Source organism: Quercus lobata, chromosome 1, assembly GCF_001633185.2.
Source record: "Quercus lobata isolate SW786 chromosome 1, ValleyOak3.0 Primary Assembly, whole genome shotgun sequence".
Lineage (NCBI taxonomy): Eukaryota > Viridiplantae > Streptophyta > Magnoliopsida > Fagales > Fagaceae > Quercus > Quercus lobata.
Window position 1 is genome coordinate 50258628 of NC_044904.1, and position 12345 is coordinate 50270972.

Consider the following 12345-nt stretch of genomic DNA (forward strand, 5'->3'; position numbering starts at 1 on the left):
TTATGTTGTCTCACTATGCATGCACAATTGAAATGTAATTTTTATAGAAATCCTCCAATTGATGATTCCCCCATGTAAGCAAGTACCTAATTATACTCATTAATTCTTTCAAAACAGTTATTACCACATGTATTTAGTATAAGTGAAATTGTTCTACCAAAAAATATATTTGGTAACAAACAAGAAGCACATATTCATGCAATCACGCCTAAATGGATACATGAAGAGTAGCATGAAAATGGTTGCAGAAAAAAATAGAGAAATTACCAGTCGTCTTGATAGTGAAGATACTCATTGTCATGATTATACAGTATCCCAGGCTGGGTGGGATCTTGCACAAATCTCTGTACTGCCGAGCGAGTGAAAAAACCGCCATCTGGGGTTCTTATTCTCCATGACAAATGGCCAACAAGTTTTCCGGACTCTGGGTGGAATTCATGCAATTGGCAGTCAAAAACATCAAAGGTAGGATTTAAACCACTAGTAATGAACCACTTCCCATTAAAATCTGTAATGTTAAAAGTCTTAACTAGAACAGCAGGATCAGGGACAAGGAATTCCCCAACATCAGATTTTTTAGGTACGCACTTCTTTCGTGATACTGCACATTCATTAAATTCATCAACAACACTGTTTTCAAATAAGTCACCACATTTTATCTGCAAGACAAGAATAGAAAGAATTAATAAAACAAGATTTTACCTTGATTGGTATAAATTGGTTAAGCCCATGCGGGTGCCGAGAGAAAGATATAGAACTAACCTGACATTCAGTCTCATCTGGTCGATTGTTGCAAGTTTGGAGACAAGCAACATTAGCAGCACATAAAGGGTTTCCAATGCACTTGGCAAGTTCTACCCTGATGTCAACAAAAGCACCAGCAATAAAATTAGAGATTAAGGAGATACTTAGAGCCTGTTTGGGTAAGCAATTTCCACAACTCAATTCTCAGTTTCCATAACTCATAACTCAAAAATGGTGGGACCCATAGCAAAAAGGTTGTTTGGCCAAACGATAACTCTGTTTCCATAACTCAATTCTCTTATTTTTGAGTTATGGAAACTAAAAACAACAAAAGGCTGTTTTCAGTTTCCATAACTCATAACTCAATGGCATTTCCGTAAATAAACACACATGAGGGACCCACAGCCGCAACTTTTGACCACCTTTTGACTTTTTTTTTTTTGGGTTGGCTGTTCGTTCCTTTTTTTTTTTTGGGTTGGCGTTGGCTGTTCGTTCCTTTTTTTTTTTTTTTGGATTGGCTTTCGTTCCTTCTTTTTTTTTTCTTTTTTTACTGGTTCGTTTGTTCTGTTCTATTCTTTTTTTTTTTTTTTTAGTACCTAGACTCACCAAACTTAGTGAAAAAAAAAAAAAAAAAAAAAAAAAAAAAAAAAAACCAGACCGAATAGCCAACCCAGGGGGAAAAAAAAAAAAAAAAGCTGCACTGTGACAGGCGTGGGCCCTCCAAATAGTGTGAAAAATAGTGAGTGATGGAAACTGAGTGATGAAGGCAAACGGATGTGAAAAATTGAGTGATAAGTGATGAGTGATGAGTGATGGAAATTGAGTGACGGAAATTGAGTGACGAAAAAGGCTTACCCAAACAGGCCCTTAATTTTGGAGACAGAATGCCATGTTTGGTGATTAATTTTTTCTTTAAAAGGAAAAAATATAAAACAAAAAATGTATCCAGTTAAATCTGATTTGTTGGAGAGTAAACTATCAACAGATATTTTAATGAACAATCCTCATGTAAATTGATTGTAGAACGTGGTGATTTAGTATCTGTTTGGCATGATTAATTTTGCCAATTTTAAGTCTTATTACCTATCAAAAAAAAGATTAATTTTGCCAATTTATTTTACTATTCAACTTATTTTTGCTACTATTTATGGGTTCCACTGCACTTTTTGGTACTATTCATGGATCCCACTATACTATTTCAGCTAACTTTTATCTTTATCTACAGTACTTTCAGCAAAATTTTTCAGTTTCAGCAAAATAAGAGGATCCCAAACAAAGAAGATGGATTGTCTTCTTAATTCTTAACAATCAGTGGTCCATAAATTTTTATATATTCATCAATGGATAATAAACTAGTCAAAGAAAAAAAAATGCAATATTTAAGGAATATTACCCTTAAGATGTGAGAGAGAGAGAGAGAGAGTTTACTATCATTAGCAAACTCTGAAACAAAGCGCTATACAAAATCACGTAGTGAGGATTATGCATGTAAGTTCTGTGGTTTGTACCCCCATTTGTGACACATCAGCATGTCGGTTTCTTCTTGTGAAGGTGGGGTGCTCGGTACTTAATTTCCTTGAAAAACAATTTTAGACTCAAAGTCAGTGGAAACCTGGGACTACACAAAGCTTCTTAAAAGGAGATGATGAAGTCGCCATTTGGTTATAAAGTCCAGGAACCAAAACATGACTCCATAAAGGTCTTTTTACTAGACTTGGTCCGAAGTTAGGGTACATGGTGGGAAGATGTTAGGCACCCCAAGCTTGTCCAGTCATAGCCAGCCTTCATATATCGTTGCTCAACTAGATTTAACTGACTTTCATGTTACCATTTAAGTTCAAATCAAACATCTTAATTACGTTAAAGCTTATTAAGATACCTTCCTTATGTTTGAATAGTCAACCAATTTCCAAAAGGGATTGGATATCAATTGACTATTGACTTTAAGTTTTAGAAAGTATTTGTCTTTTAAGAATTAAAAGGTTTCCTTATTTATTTTTAAGACTTTTAGTGTGGGTTTGGATCCACGTTACGTTTTTCTCCTCTCTTTTTTTTTTTCCTATTGCACACGTTTCAAAGGGGACAAAATTCACTGTTCCCATACTGTTTAATACTGTTCATGGGACCCACAATCACTTTATTCAAAAAAAAAATATTAAAAATGGGTCCCACGATACCATTCACACATTTAAAAATTATTTTGCTACAGTGTTTTCAGTTTTCAGTTTCAGCAAAAATAAGTTGTATCCAAACAAACCCTTAGTTACATTAATAGACTCAAATCAGAATTAAAAAGTAAATGAGAGAGAAGAGAGAGAGTGAATTAAGGTTTGGTATGAGAAAGGGGAAAAAAAGTATTTTTAATATTTTGCATTTATTACATTAGACACAAAAGGAAACAAACAAGACAGCAAATATACATAGTCAAAGTAGATAAAACCGATAAGGAAAGATAATAAATATGGAATTTAAAGCAAATAAAAAACATAGGAATGAAATCTAGTTTCTACCTAGACTGGCGTAAGCAATAAGAAGAGTGCGTACACATCCTTCTACCGGCATACACATCTGGACTTCAAGCCAGATTCCTAGAAGATAGACCAAAAGATGAACCTTAACCATTTAAAGGATGCGTACACATCTTGCCAAATGCATACTCTGTTAAACGTTTGGTTGATCAGAAAATCAAAGAAAGAAAAGGAAATGAGTAAATGGATGAATCGGAAAAGAATTGAGGGTGGGAAGTGTGGGTTGTTACTTCGAAGGTAACTACCTCCAGAGAAAGAGAGATTAAGAAAGCTCAGAGAGGAGAAAGTTTGGTTAATTCCTTTTGATGCCCTTTATTATTCAATCTTGTAGCTTATATACAACACCTGTTAGCCACACCTCACCTAACTGACTCAACAACCTCACTAACTAATTGCTTTATTAACTACACTAACTAACTAATTGCTTTATTAACTAACTCCCACATTACTAATGCAATACATCATACAGTGCATACAGTGATCATACAGTGTTGATACAGTGAGTACAGCTAGCTAGTATCTTAACAACACTCCCCTCCTTCAAAACATCTTGCCCACAAGATGAGGGAATTGCTGTTGAAGACAAAACAGATCCTCCCAAGTAGCATCATCTGCAGAGCCACCTTGCCACTGAACAAGATGCTGAGTGATAGTCCTATTGCGGAGTCTATGAGATCTGGTCTGTAGAATGGCCACGGGCTCAGGAGTGAGGATACCCTGGGAATTGATTAATGGTAACAGAGGAATGGCGACATTGCACTGCCCCAACTTAGCTTTTAAACAAGACACATGAAACACAGGGTGTATGGCAGAACCCGCAGGAAGATCCAACCTATAAGCTACCTCCCCAGTCTTCTTAAGAACCTAAAAAGGACCAAAGAAACGGGGGGAAAGCTTGTGAAAGGCTTGAGAAGTCACTGATTGCTACTTGTATGGTTGTAACCTGAGATATACCCAATCACCAACATTGAATACCCTTTCAGTCCTATGAAGATCACATTGCTGCTTCATCTGAGCCTGTGCAATGACCAAATTCTGTCTCAGCAAGGCAAGAATCTACTTTCTAGACTGCAAAAGAGAGTCCACAGCTGCAACCTAAGTTGTACCCGGTATATAATCCATCAACCGAGGAGGAGGAAAACCATACACAGCCTCATATGGGGTGAATTTGGTAGCTGAATGATAATTGGTGTTAAACTAATATTCAGCTAAGTACAGCCACTCAGACCACTTAGTAGGCCTATCTGCAGAAAAGGACCTTAAGTACTGCTCTAAGCACTTATTCACCACCTCAGTTTGCCCATTAGTCTGGAGGTGGTATGCTGAAGACATAGCCAACTACACTCCTTGGAGCTTAAACAACTCAGCCCAAAATTTGGCCGTAAACATTGGATCTCTATCAGAAACAATAGAAGTAGGCATGCCATGTAATTTTAAGACATTCTGAGCAAACAAAGCAGTCACTTTAGCAGCAGAATAAGGGTGAGATAAACCAATGAAATGTACATATTTGGTGAGTCTGTCAACAACTACCATAATTGTATCTAGCCTTTGGGAAGGAGGTAAACCACTGATAAAGTCCATACTAACAGCAGACCATGGCTTATCAGGAATTGGTAGAGGTTGAAGCAATCCAGCAGGACTACAAGTCTCATGTTTCATCTGTTGACACACTGCACACTCCCTAATGTATTGCTTCAGGTCAGACTTCATCCCTACCTAAAAGAAATCCCGTTTCAGTCTATGGAAGGATTTAAGGAAACCAAAATGGCCTCCTAGAGGGCTGTAATGAACTTGGTGAAGAATTTTAGGCTTCAGACTGCAAGTTGGACCCAAATAGACCCTGCCTTTATATAAAATCAACGCATTATGTAAAGAAAAGAATTTGGGCCCTGAAAAACCAAATTGTAATTGGTGTAGCAACTGTTGTACCTCAGCAGAATGTTGATAGCTAGCTTTAAGTTCCTCAATCCAAGAAGGACATGGAAATGAGATTAAAACAAAGATGCAGGACCAGTTGGATGAGCTGAAGATGAATCCTCACAAATAGATTCTTCCCTTCTAGACAAGGCATCAGCTACCTTGTTCTCACACCCTTGTTTATACTCCACCACAAACAAGTAACCCAATAACTTGGCTAGCCACTTCTGCTAAGCAGGAGTGGCAATTCTCTGCTACAAAATATACTTTAAACTCTATTGATCAGTCTTTATAATGAAGGGTTTGCCCAAGAGGTAAGGCCTCGATTTATGCACTACCGTAACCAATGCTAATAGCTCTTTCTCATAAGTAGATAGCTGTAAAGCTCTTCCCTTGAGAAGTTGACTATGATAAGCAATTGGTTTGTGGTTTTGCATCAAAACGGCCCTTAAACCATAACCTGATGCATCACATTCAATGGTGAAAGGAAGATTAAAATCAACCAGAGCCAAAACAGGTGGTTGACTAACAGCAGCCTTGAGTTGTTGGAAGGCTTCCTCAGCATGGACAAACCAAATAAAAGCATTCTTTTTAAGTAAGGCAATAAGGGGAGCAGCAATATGACCATAATTCTGTATAAATTTCCTGTAATAGCCAGTCAAAACCAAAAATCCCTTCAATGCCTTAATAGAAGTAGGAGTTGGCCAAGCCATCATTGTTGCAATCTTCTTGGGATCAGCACTAACTCCCTAACCTAAAATGATGTGCCCAAGAGATTCCACCTCTGTACAGCCAAAGACACACTTGCTTCTCTTAGTATATAATTGATGATGCAACAATAGCTCCAATACAGTCCTAAGATGAGAAAGATGAAGTTCCATTGTAGGACTGAAAACCAAGATGTCATCAAAGAAGACTAGCACAAATTTCCTCAAATAAGGCCTGAAAACATCATTCATCAAGGACTGGAAAGTAGATGGGGCATTAGTCAAACCAAATGGCATGACTAAAAACTCATAGTGACCATCCTGTGTCCTAAAAGCAGTCTTTGGAATATCCTCTTCCTTCATATGAATCTGATGGTAACCAGATCTTAAATAAAGTTTAGAAAAAATGGTGGAACCAACTAGCTCATCCAATAACTCATCAACTACTGATATAGGGAACTTGTCCTTAATTGTAGCCTGGTTCAAAGCTCTATAGTCAATGCACATTCTCCAAGAGCCATCTGCCTTCCTTACCAACAAAACTGGAGAAGAGAAAGGGCTTTGGCTAGGCCTGATAGAACCAGCAGCCAACAAATCAATGACTATCTTCTCAATCTCAGTTTTTTGGAAATGGGGATATCTATAAGGCCTTTGACAGATTAGGTCAGTCCTTTCTTTTAAGAGAATTTGGCACTCATGACCTCTACAAGGAGGCAAACCAGATGGTGTATCAAACACTAAAGCAAACTTATTCAATAGTTTCTCAATCAAAGGATCACATTGTTGCTGAGGTGAAGTAGTACCAGAACCCAGTGACACAATTTGGAGACAAATACCCTTCCTGACAGGTCTTTTAAAGAAATGATCACTCTTTTGAAGAGTTAAATTAGTGGGGTGCATGCCAAACAATGTAACAGATTTACCAAAATGCTGAAATTGCATAGACATAGTTAAGAAGTCCCACTGAATCAGACCCAAAGTTCTAAGCCATTGGGTTCCAAGAACCAACTCACAATCACCTAGTGGTAAAACATTCAAATCCACTGCAAAATTGTAACCTTGCATGACAACCTTAACATCTAAAGAAGCACCCTTGGTCATGATGGTATCACCATTAGCCACTTTAACCTCAAAGGAGACAGTAGGATCAACTGGCAAGTGTAACCTAGAGAGTATGGCAGCATCTAAAAAATTATGAGTGCTTCTAGTGTCAATTAAAATAACAATCCAGTGACCATTAATTTTACCCTTAATTCTCATTGTACTTGGGGAGGGGCTTCCTAAGAGAGCATAAAGAGTAATATTTGCTTCAAACCTTTTAGGTTCAGACTCATCAACTCTAGAATGTAACAAGTGCATGTCAGAATCATGGGACAGGGGCACATCAAAGGCATCAAGCTCTACTAATTCTACATTAGAACCGGTCCATTGAAATGGATAAAGCCCTTCTAATAAAAAGAGTTTAGCAGACTTACAATGATGCCCAGCCTGAAACTTCTCATCACAATTAAAGCAAGGGCCTTTCTTCCTTCTCTCTTCCATTTGTGCAAGAGACAACCTCTGTAGTGGAAGCTTAAACTTTGAGTCCATCTTTACATCAGGTCTTGGTCCAAGAATTGAAGGCTTGGAGGACTCCAATGAAAAAGATTTCTGAAACTTCCTACTGCTCATCAAGTACTCCTCCTGAATCTTTGCCAACCCAAAAGCTTCATTTCGATTCTTTGGCTTAAGCATTTTCACAGGCAATCTCACCTCATCTTTAAGACCACTAAGAAAACAACTCAACTTGTGGCTATCAGACAAGCCCCTAATTCTATTTGATAAAGCTTCAAACTGTCCCTTATAAACCACAACATTAGTAGTCTACCTCAATCGTGTAAGGGATTCCATTGGGTCTTCATATGCTAAGTTTCCAAATCTTGTCAACAATGAATCCACAAAACCCTCCCAACTGGCAAACATCCCTGTTTCATCACTATCTTGAAACCACACAAAAGCATCACCATCCATGTGGAAAGAAGCCATTAACAACCTCTCTTTGAATGGGGTCTAGTAGAAATCAAAGTACTGGTGGGCCTTGTATACCCAAGATGCTGGATCCTCCTCTCTAAATCGCAGAAAATCCAGTTTCATGCTCTTTGAGAGGTTTGAGTGTGGTAACATAACAACTCGTGACATTTGGGAATTGGGGGATCGAGACGGGGATTTAGGAGGTATAGGATGTTGTTGTCACTTTTCTTCGGCCTCAATGAGCTTTTGCTGACCAATACTGATGGCGTTCAACTGCTGTGTATGAGCATTCAATTGTTGGGAAATTCTTGCAAAGAATGGGCATGGCGGTCAATATTAACTTTGAGATTAGAGATAGATTCATTGATGTAGGATGAAGAACGGGTTTCGGTCATGGTGCAGGAAAGAGGGCTCTGATACCAAATGTTAAATGTTTGGTTGATCAGAAAATCAAAGAAAAGGAAATGAGTAAATGGATGAATCGGAAAAGAATTGAGGGTGGGAAGTGTGGGTTGTTTCTTCGAGGGTAACTGCCTCCAGAGAAAGAGAGATTAAGAAAGCTCAGAGAGGAGAAAGTTTGGTTAATTCCTTTTAATGCCCTTTATTATTCAATCATGTAGCTTATATACGACCCCTATCAGCCACACCTCACCTAACTGACTCAACAGCCTCACTAACTAACTAATTGCTTTATTAACTACACTAACTAACTAATTGCTTTATTAACTAACTCCCACATTACTAATGCTAATACAATACTAATGCAAATACAATACTAATGCAATACATCATACAGTGATCATACAATGCATATAGTGTTGATACAATGAGTACAGCTAGCTAGTATCTTAACATACTCATCCTAAGGCAAATTAGGGTTCCAACATGTTTTTAGTAAAAACAATAGATTGTTATGCACAAGATAACATATTCAAAGACTAAAAACAAAAAAGAATATAAAGAAAACAAGAATCGAGTAGAAGAGTGTGGATCATGGGAAAGATTCACATCTCCTCCTCATTTCACTTAATAATGATGTTATTTTGACCGGCCCGTTGGCTAAAATCAACTACTGCAGCTCTGTGTGGGAGGATGAGTCAAACAATTCTATTAGGGTGGTTGAATAACCCCAGAAAAGGTGTGCTAGTAAGCTTGGACCAACTATAAGTTTGAACACAAGTGAGCAAAAGATTATCTTCTAACCAAATATGGCTGAAAATCAACCTAATCCCTAGCCTTTTCTGTCATCTTAGACTAAAACTCTTAGTTTAGATATTCTGAAATGATTTTAACATGGTGTCTGAACCTTTGGTTGATAAAAGTGGGGGTATTCTTAAGGGAAATAAGGATCTAGGGTTTGATGGGACGTTTAGGCAGCCAAATGAACATGTCGGTTGCCCTAGAATCTCGCCAAAATGAAAATTAAATGATTTTTGGCTTTCTATCTAGAAGTTGTGTACGTCATAGATTGGGCGCATATGCATCATATTCCTGATGTATGCACCTTTTGAAAGCCTTAGCCAAATTATGTCAAAAATGGGCTTTTAGGCTTGGTTTTTTGTTCATATTTGGGCTTGGACTTGCACTCTATTAGGCCACTTTTAAGGTTTGTATCCTCATTGGACTCCAAACACGATGCTGATCATTTTGTTAGCGAAAGATTGTCTCATCGTTGGGACCAGGGGATTTGAGTATAGGTTAAAATGAAATGGGGTGTTTACAGTTGCCCCTCTTTTGGCGTTGTTGTGCACGGCGATGTCGAAAGACTATATAGATGATCCAGTAGTTCCAACCGATACCCGCGCCCCACCCTTGAACACTTCTCTCAAACAAAACATACAATGAGGGAGCTAATTAAACGACATGGTCGTGTCGCTCATCAACCTCTAGGGACAAGTTCCCCAAAGAAGGTGGTCTCAAAGTCCTGGGCTTCAAGACCAAGGCTGATTGTCTTCTACTGAAATAACAACCAAATGCAAACAGGGCCAGCAAGATGCTTGAGAGAAAATTGTATATTTAGAGTTGACTTGCTCTTGTAACAACTCAAGGAAAAGCATTAGCCACATCTTACCGGGCCGGTTCTGATACTATATGTAACGATCCAAGGAAAAGCTGCCACATCTGCACTATACCTCAAAAGGACTAGTCACAATTGAGACTCCTTGTAATTGTTAATAAAGTCCAGTATATGCCTGATGTGGGACTTATCACACACTCATACACATCACATAATCAATCAAATTGGGGCATCACAATCCATATGTAACAACTCAAGGAAAAACGCTAGTCATATCTGCGCTAGCCATATCTGCGCTATACCTTAAAAGGACTAGTCACAATTGAAACTTCTTATAATTGTTAATAAAGTCTAGTTGAACCCAGTATATGCCCAATGTAGGACTCATCACACACCCACACACATCACATAATCAATCAAATTGGAGCATCACAATCTCCCTCCACTTAAATCCCTAACGTCCTCGTTAGGGCCCAATTTGTGGTGTAGTGTCTCTGAATCCACACGAGATTACCAAGCCGACTTTGATACCATATGTAACAACCCAAGGAAAAGCGCTAGCCACATCTGCACTATACCTTAAAAGGACCAGTCACAATTGAGGCTCCTTGTAATTGTTAATAAAATCCAGTTCAACTTATTATATGTCCGATGTGGAACTCATCACACACCCACACACATCACGCAATCAATCAAATTGGAGCATCATAGCTCTAAAGTAGAATCAATGAGATTGATGACAACATAGACTTGAAAAGATATTTTCTGCAGGAGTCATTAGATCAGTGGGATCGCATGATAAATGGTGCATAAAAAAAATGGAATTGATTGGATAATGATATGATGCATAAAGCACACGGATGCATGGACAAAATGCATGAGATGTAGACCAAGAGACGCAGAGGAAAACTGAGCCAGTTGTCGTATGTAACATAGAGATTTATTGAGTGCGTTCTCGTGATGATGAGAGACTTCCCTTCTGAAAGGGAGTTTGCTAACAGACTAAGGATGCATGAAGCATGTAAGCAAATGTGACAAGCATTAACACGAGATTTAAGATATCTGTAAAGCCGACAAAAGACAACGATGCATGAAATGCAGGGGCACATACGAGGGATGTGAGAAATGGTACATGTGAAAGAGAATGCATGAGCAAAATATTAGAAGCATGTATGAGAGATGCACATGTAGCATGCATGGGAGAGCTATAGGTTTATGAAAACCTTTTATTTTTTGATTGAAAACATGGGAGTTTTTTGTTCCGGAAGATTGGGTTGAAACTTTTCTTTTTGAGAATAAACATAGGAAAAAAAAAAACTTTTTTTTTTAAAAGAAAAAGGATTTTGATCCCCAATGAAGCGGAAATAATCAAAAATTCTAGGTTTGATCCCCAATGAAGTCATGAAAAGTGTACGAGCAAGTTAAATTTTAGAAAGTATTTTGGGAAGATCTCTAAACCTCAACAAGAGTATATTTAAATATCATTTTTTATAAGGATTCTAAAAATGGTGTTTTTGTGCTTGAATCGAGAGTGAAGAGCAAGGATTAAAATGAGCAACAAAGATAGAGGAATTTTGTGGAAAACCCCATGAATGAGGGGTGAAAAACCACAGCGGGATTAAGGATTTCATCTCTTTATCCCTGCAAAGATATTGTATTCCATTTTAGAAACCGAAATTACATTCTTTCTGTTGCACATCTAGTGTTTTTTGTATTCATCTTTCTCTTTCTATCATTTTCTACCTCATTGTTCTGTTTTTTGTGATACCTAGGATGCTTAGTATACTTTTCCCTTTTATAGTACGAGGTTGTTTTCTGGTATACAAGGATAGCTGGTGAATTCCTATTAGTACTTTCAAACCCTAAGGGCAGCTAGCCCGCAGTACTTATTTTCTTGCTAATGGAGTGAGAAAAATCTGTTGCATGGAGTGTGCTGGGAGGACAACGTTGGGTGGTATGAAGAGAGAGAGAGAGAAGATTGTGAGCCTTGTCACTTGCTTTGTCCTAAGAGGGAGCTACAATTGTCCTGCTATGCTGTCCAAGCAATGTTCTACCCATGAGGAGGCTGATGCAACACCAAACTAGGCAAAGATCAGTACCTCTCTCATGTTAGTGCTCGGTGACCAGTATAGTGTATCAGGCTGTGTCCTCTTTCCTTTCAGATCCTTACAGCTATGGAGTTCACGCTGTTGAAATGCTAAAGGCATAGCTCTCCTCACCCAAACTCACTGCTTCCGTAGCTCGATGGCACTCACGTGTAAGGCTAGGATGTAATCTTCACAGACAAACCTTTACACTTATCGTTCTAGGCTTGGTGACTGTACATGGCTTAAAAGAGATTTGATTAATTAAGAGATATTTAATTAACTTTTATGTTACCATTTAAATTCAAATCAAACATCTTAACTACAATAAAGCT

The 12345-nt window shown here is 38.1% G+C and overlaps 1 protein-coding gene across 3 annotated transcripts in view; it reads right to left on the reverse strand.

Annotated features, from left to right (window-relative positions):
• LOC115991765 (violaxanthin de-epoxidase, chloroplastic-like) overlaps window positions 1-12345 on the reverse strand; it is a 40505-nt gene that overhangs the window by 24407 nt on the left and 3753 nt on the right. For all 3 annotated transcript variants that reach the window (XM_031115672.1, XM_031115678.1, XM_031115677.1), the window contains exons 4-5: window positions 763-859; window positions 268-659 (exon numbers count right to left, since the gene is read on the reverse strand). In XM_031115672.1, the coding sequence (XP_030971532.1) occupies window positions 268-659; window positions 763-859 (489 nt within the window). The remainder of the gene's footprint in view (window positions 1-267; window positions 660-762; window positions 860-12345) is intronic.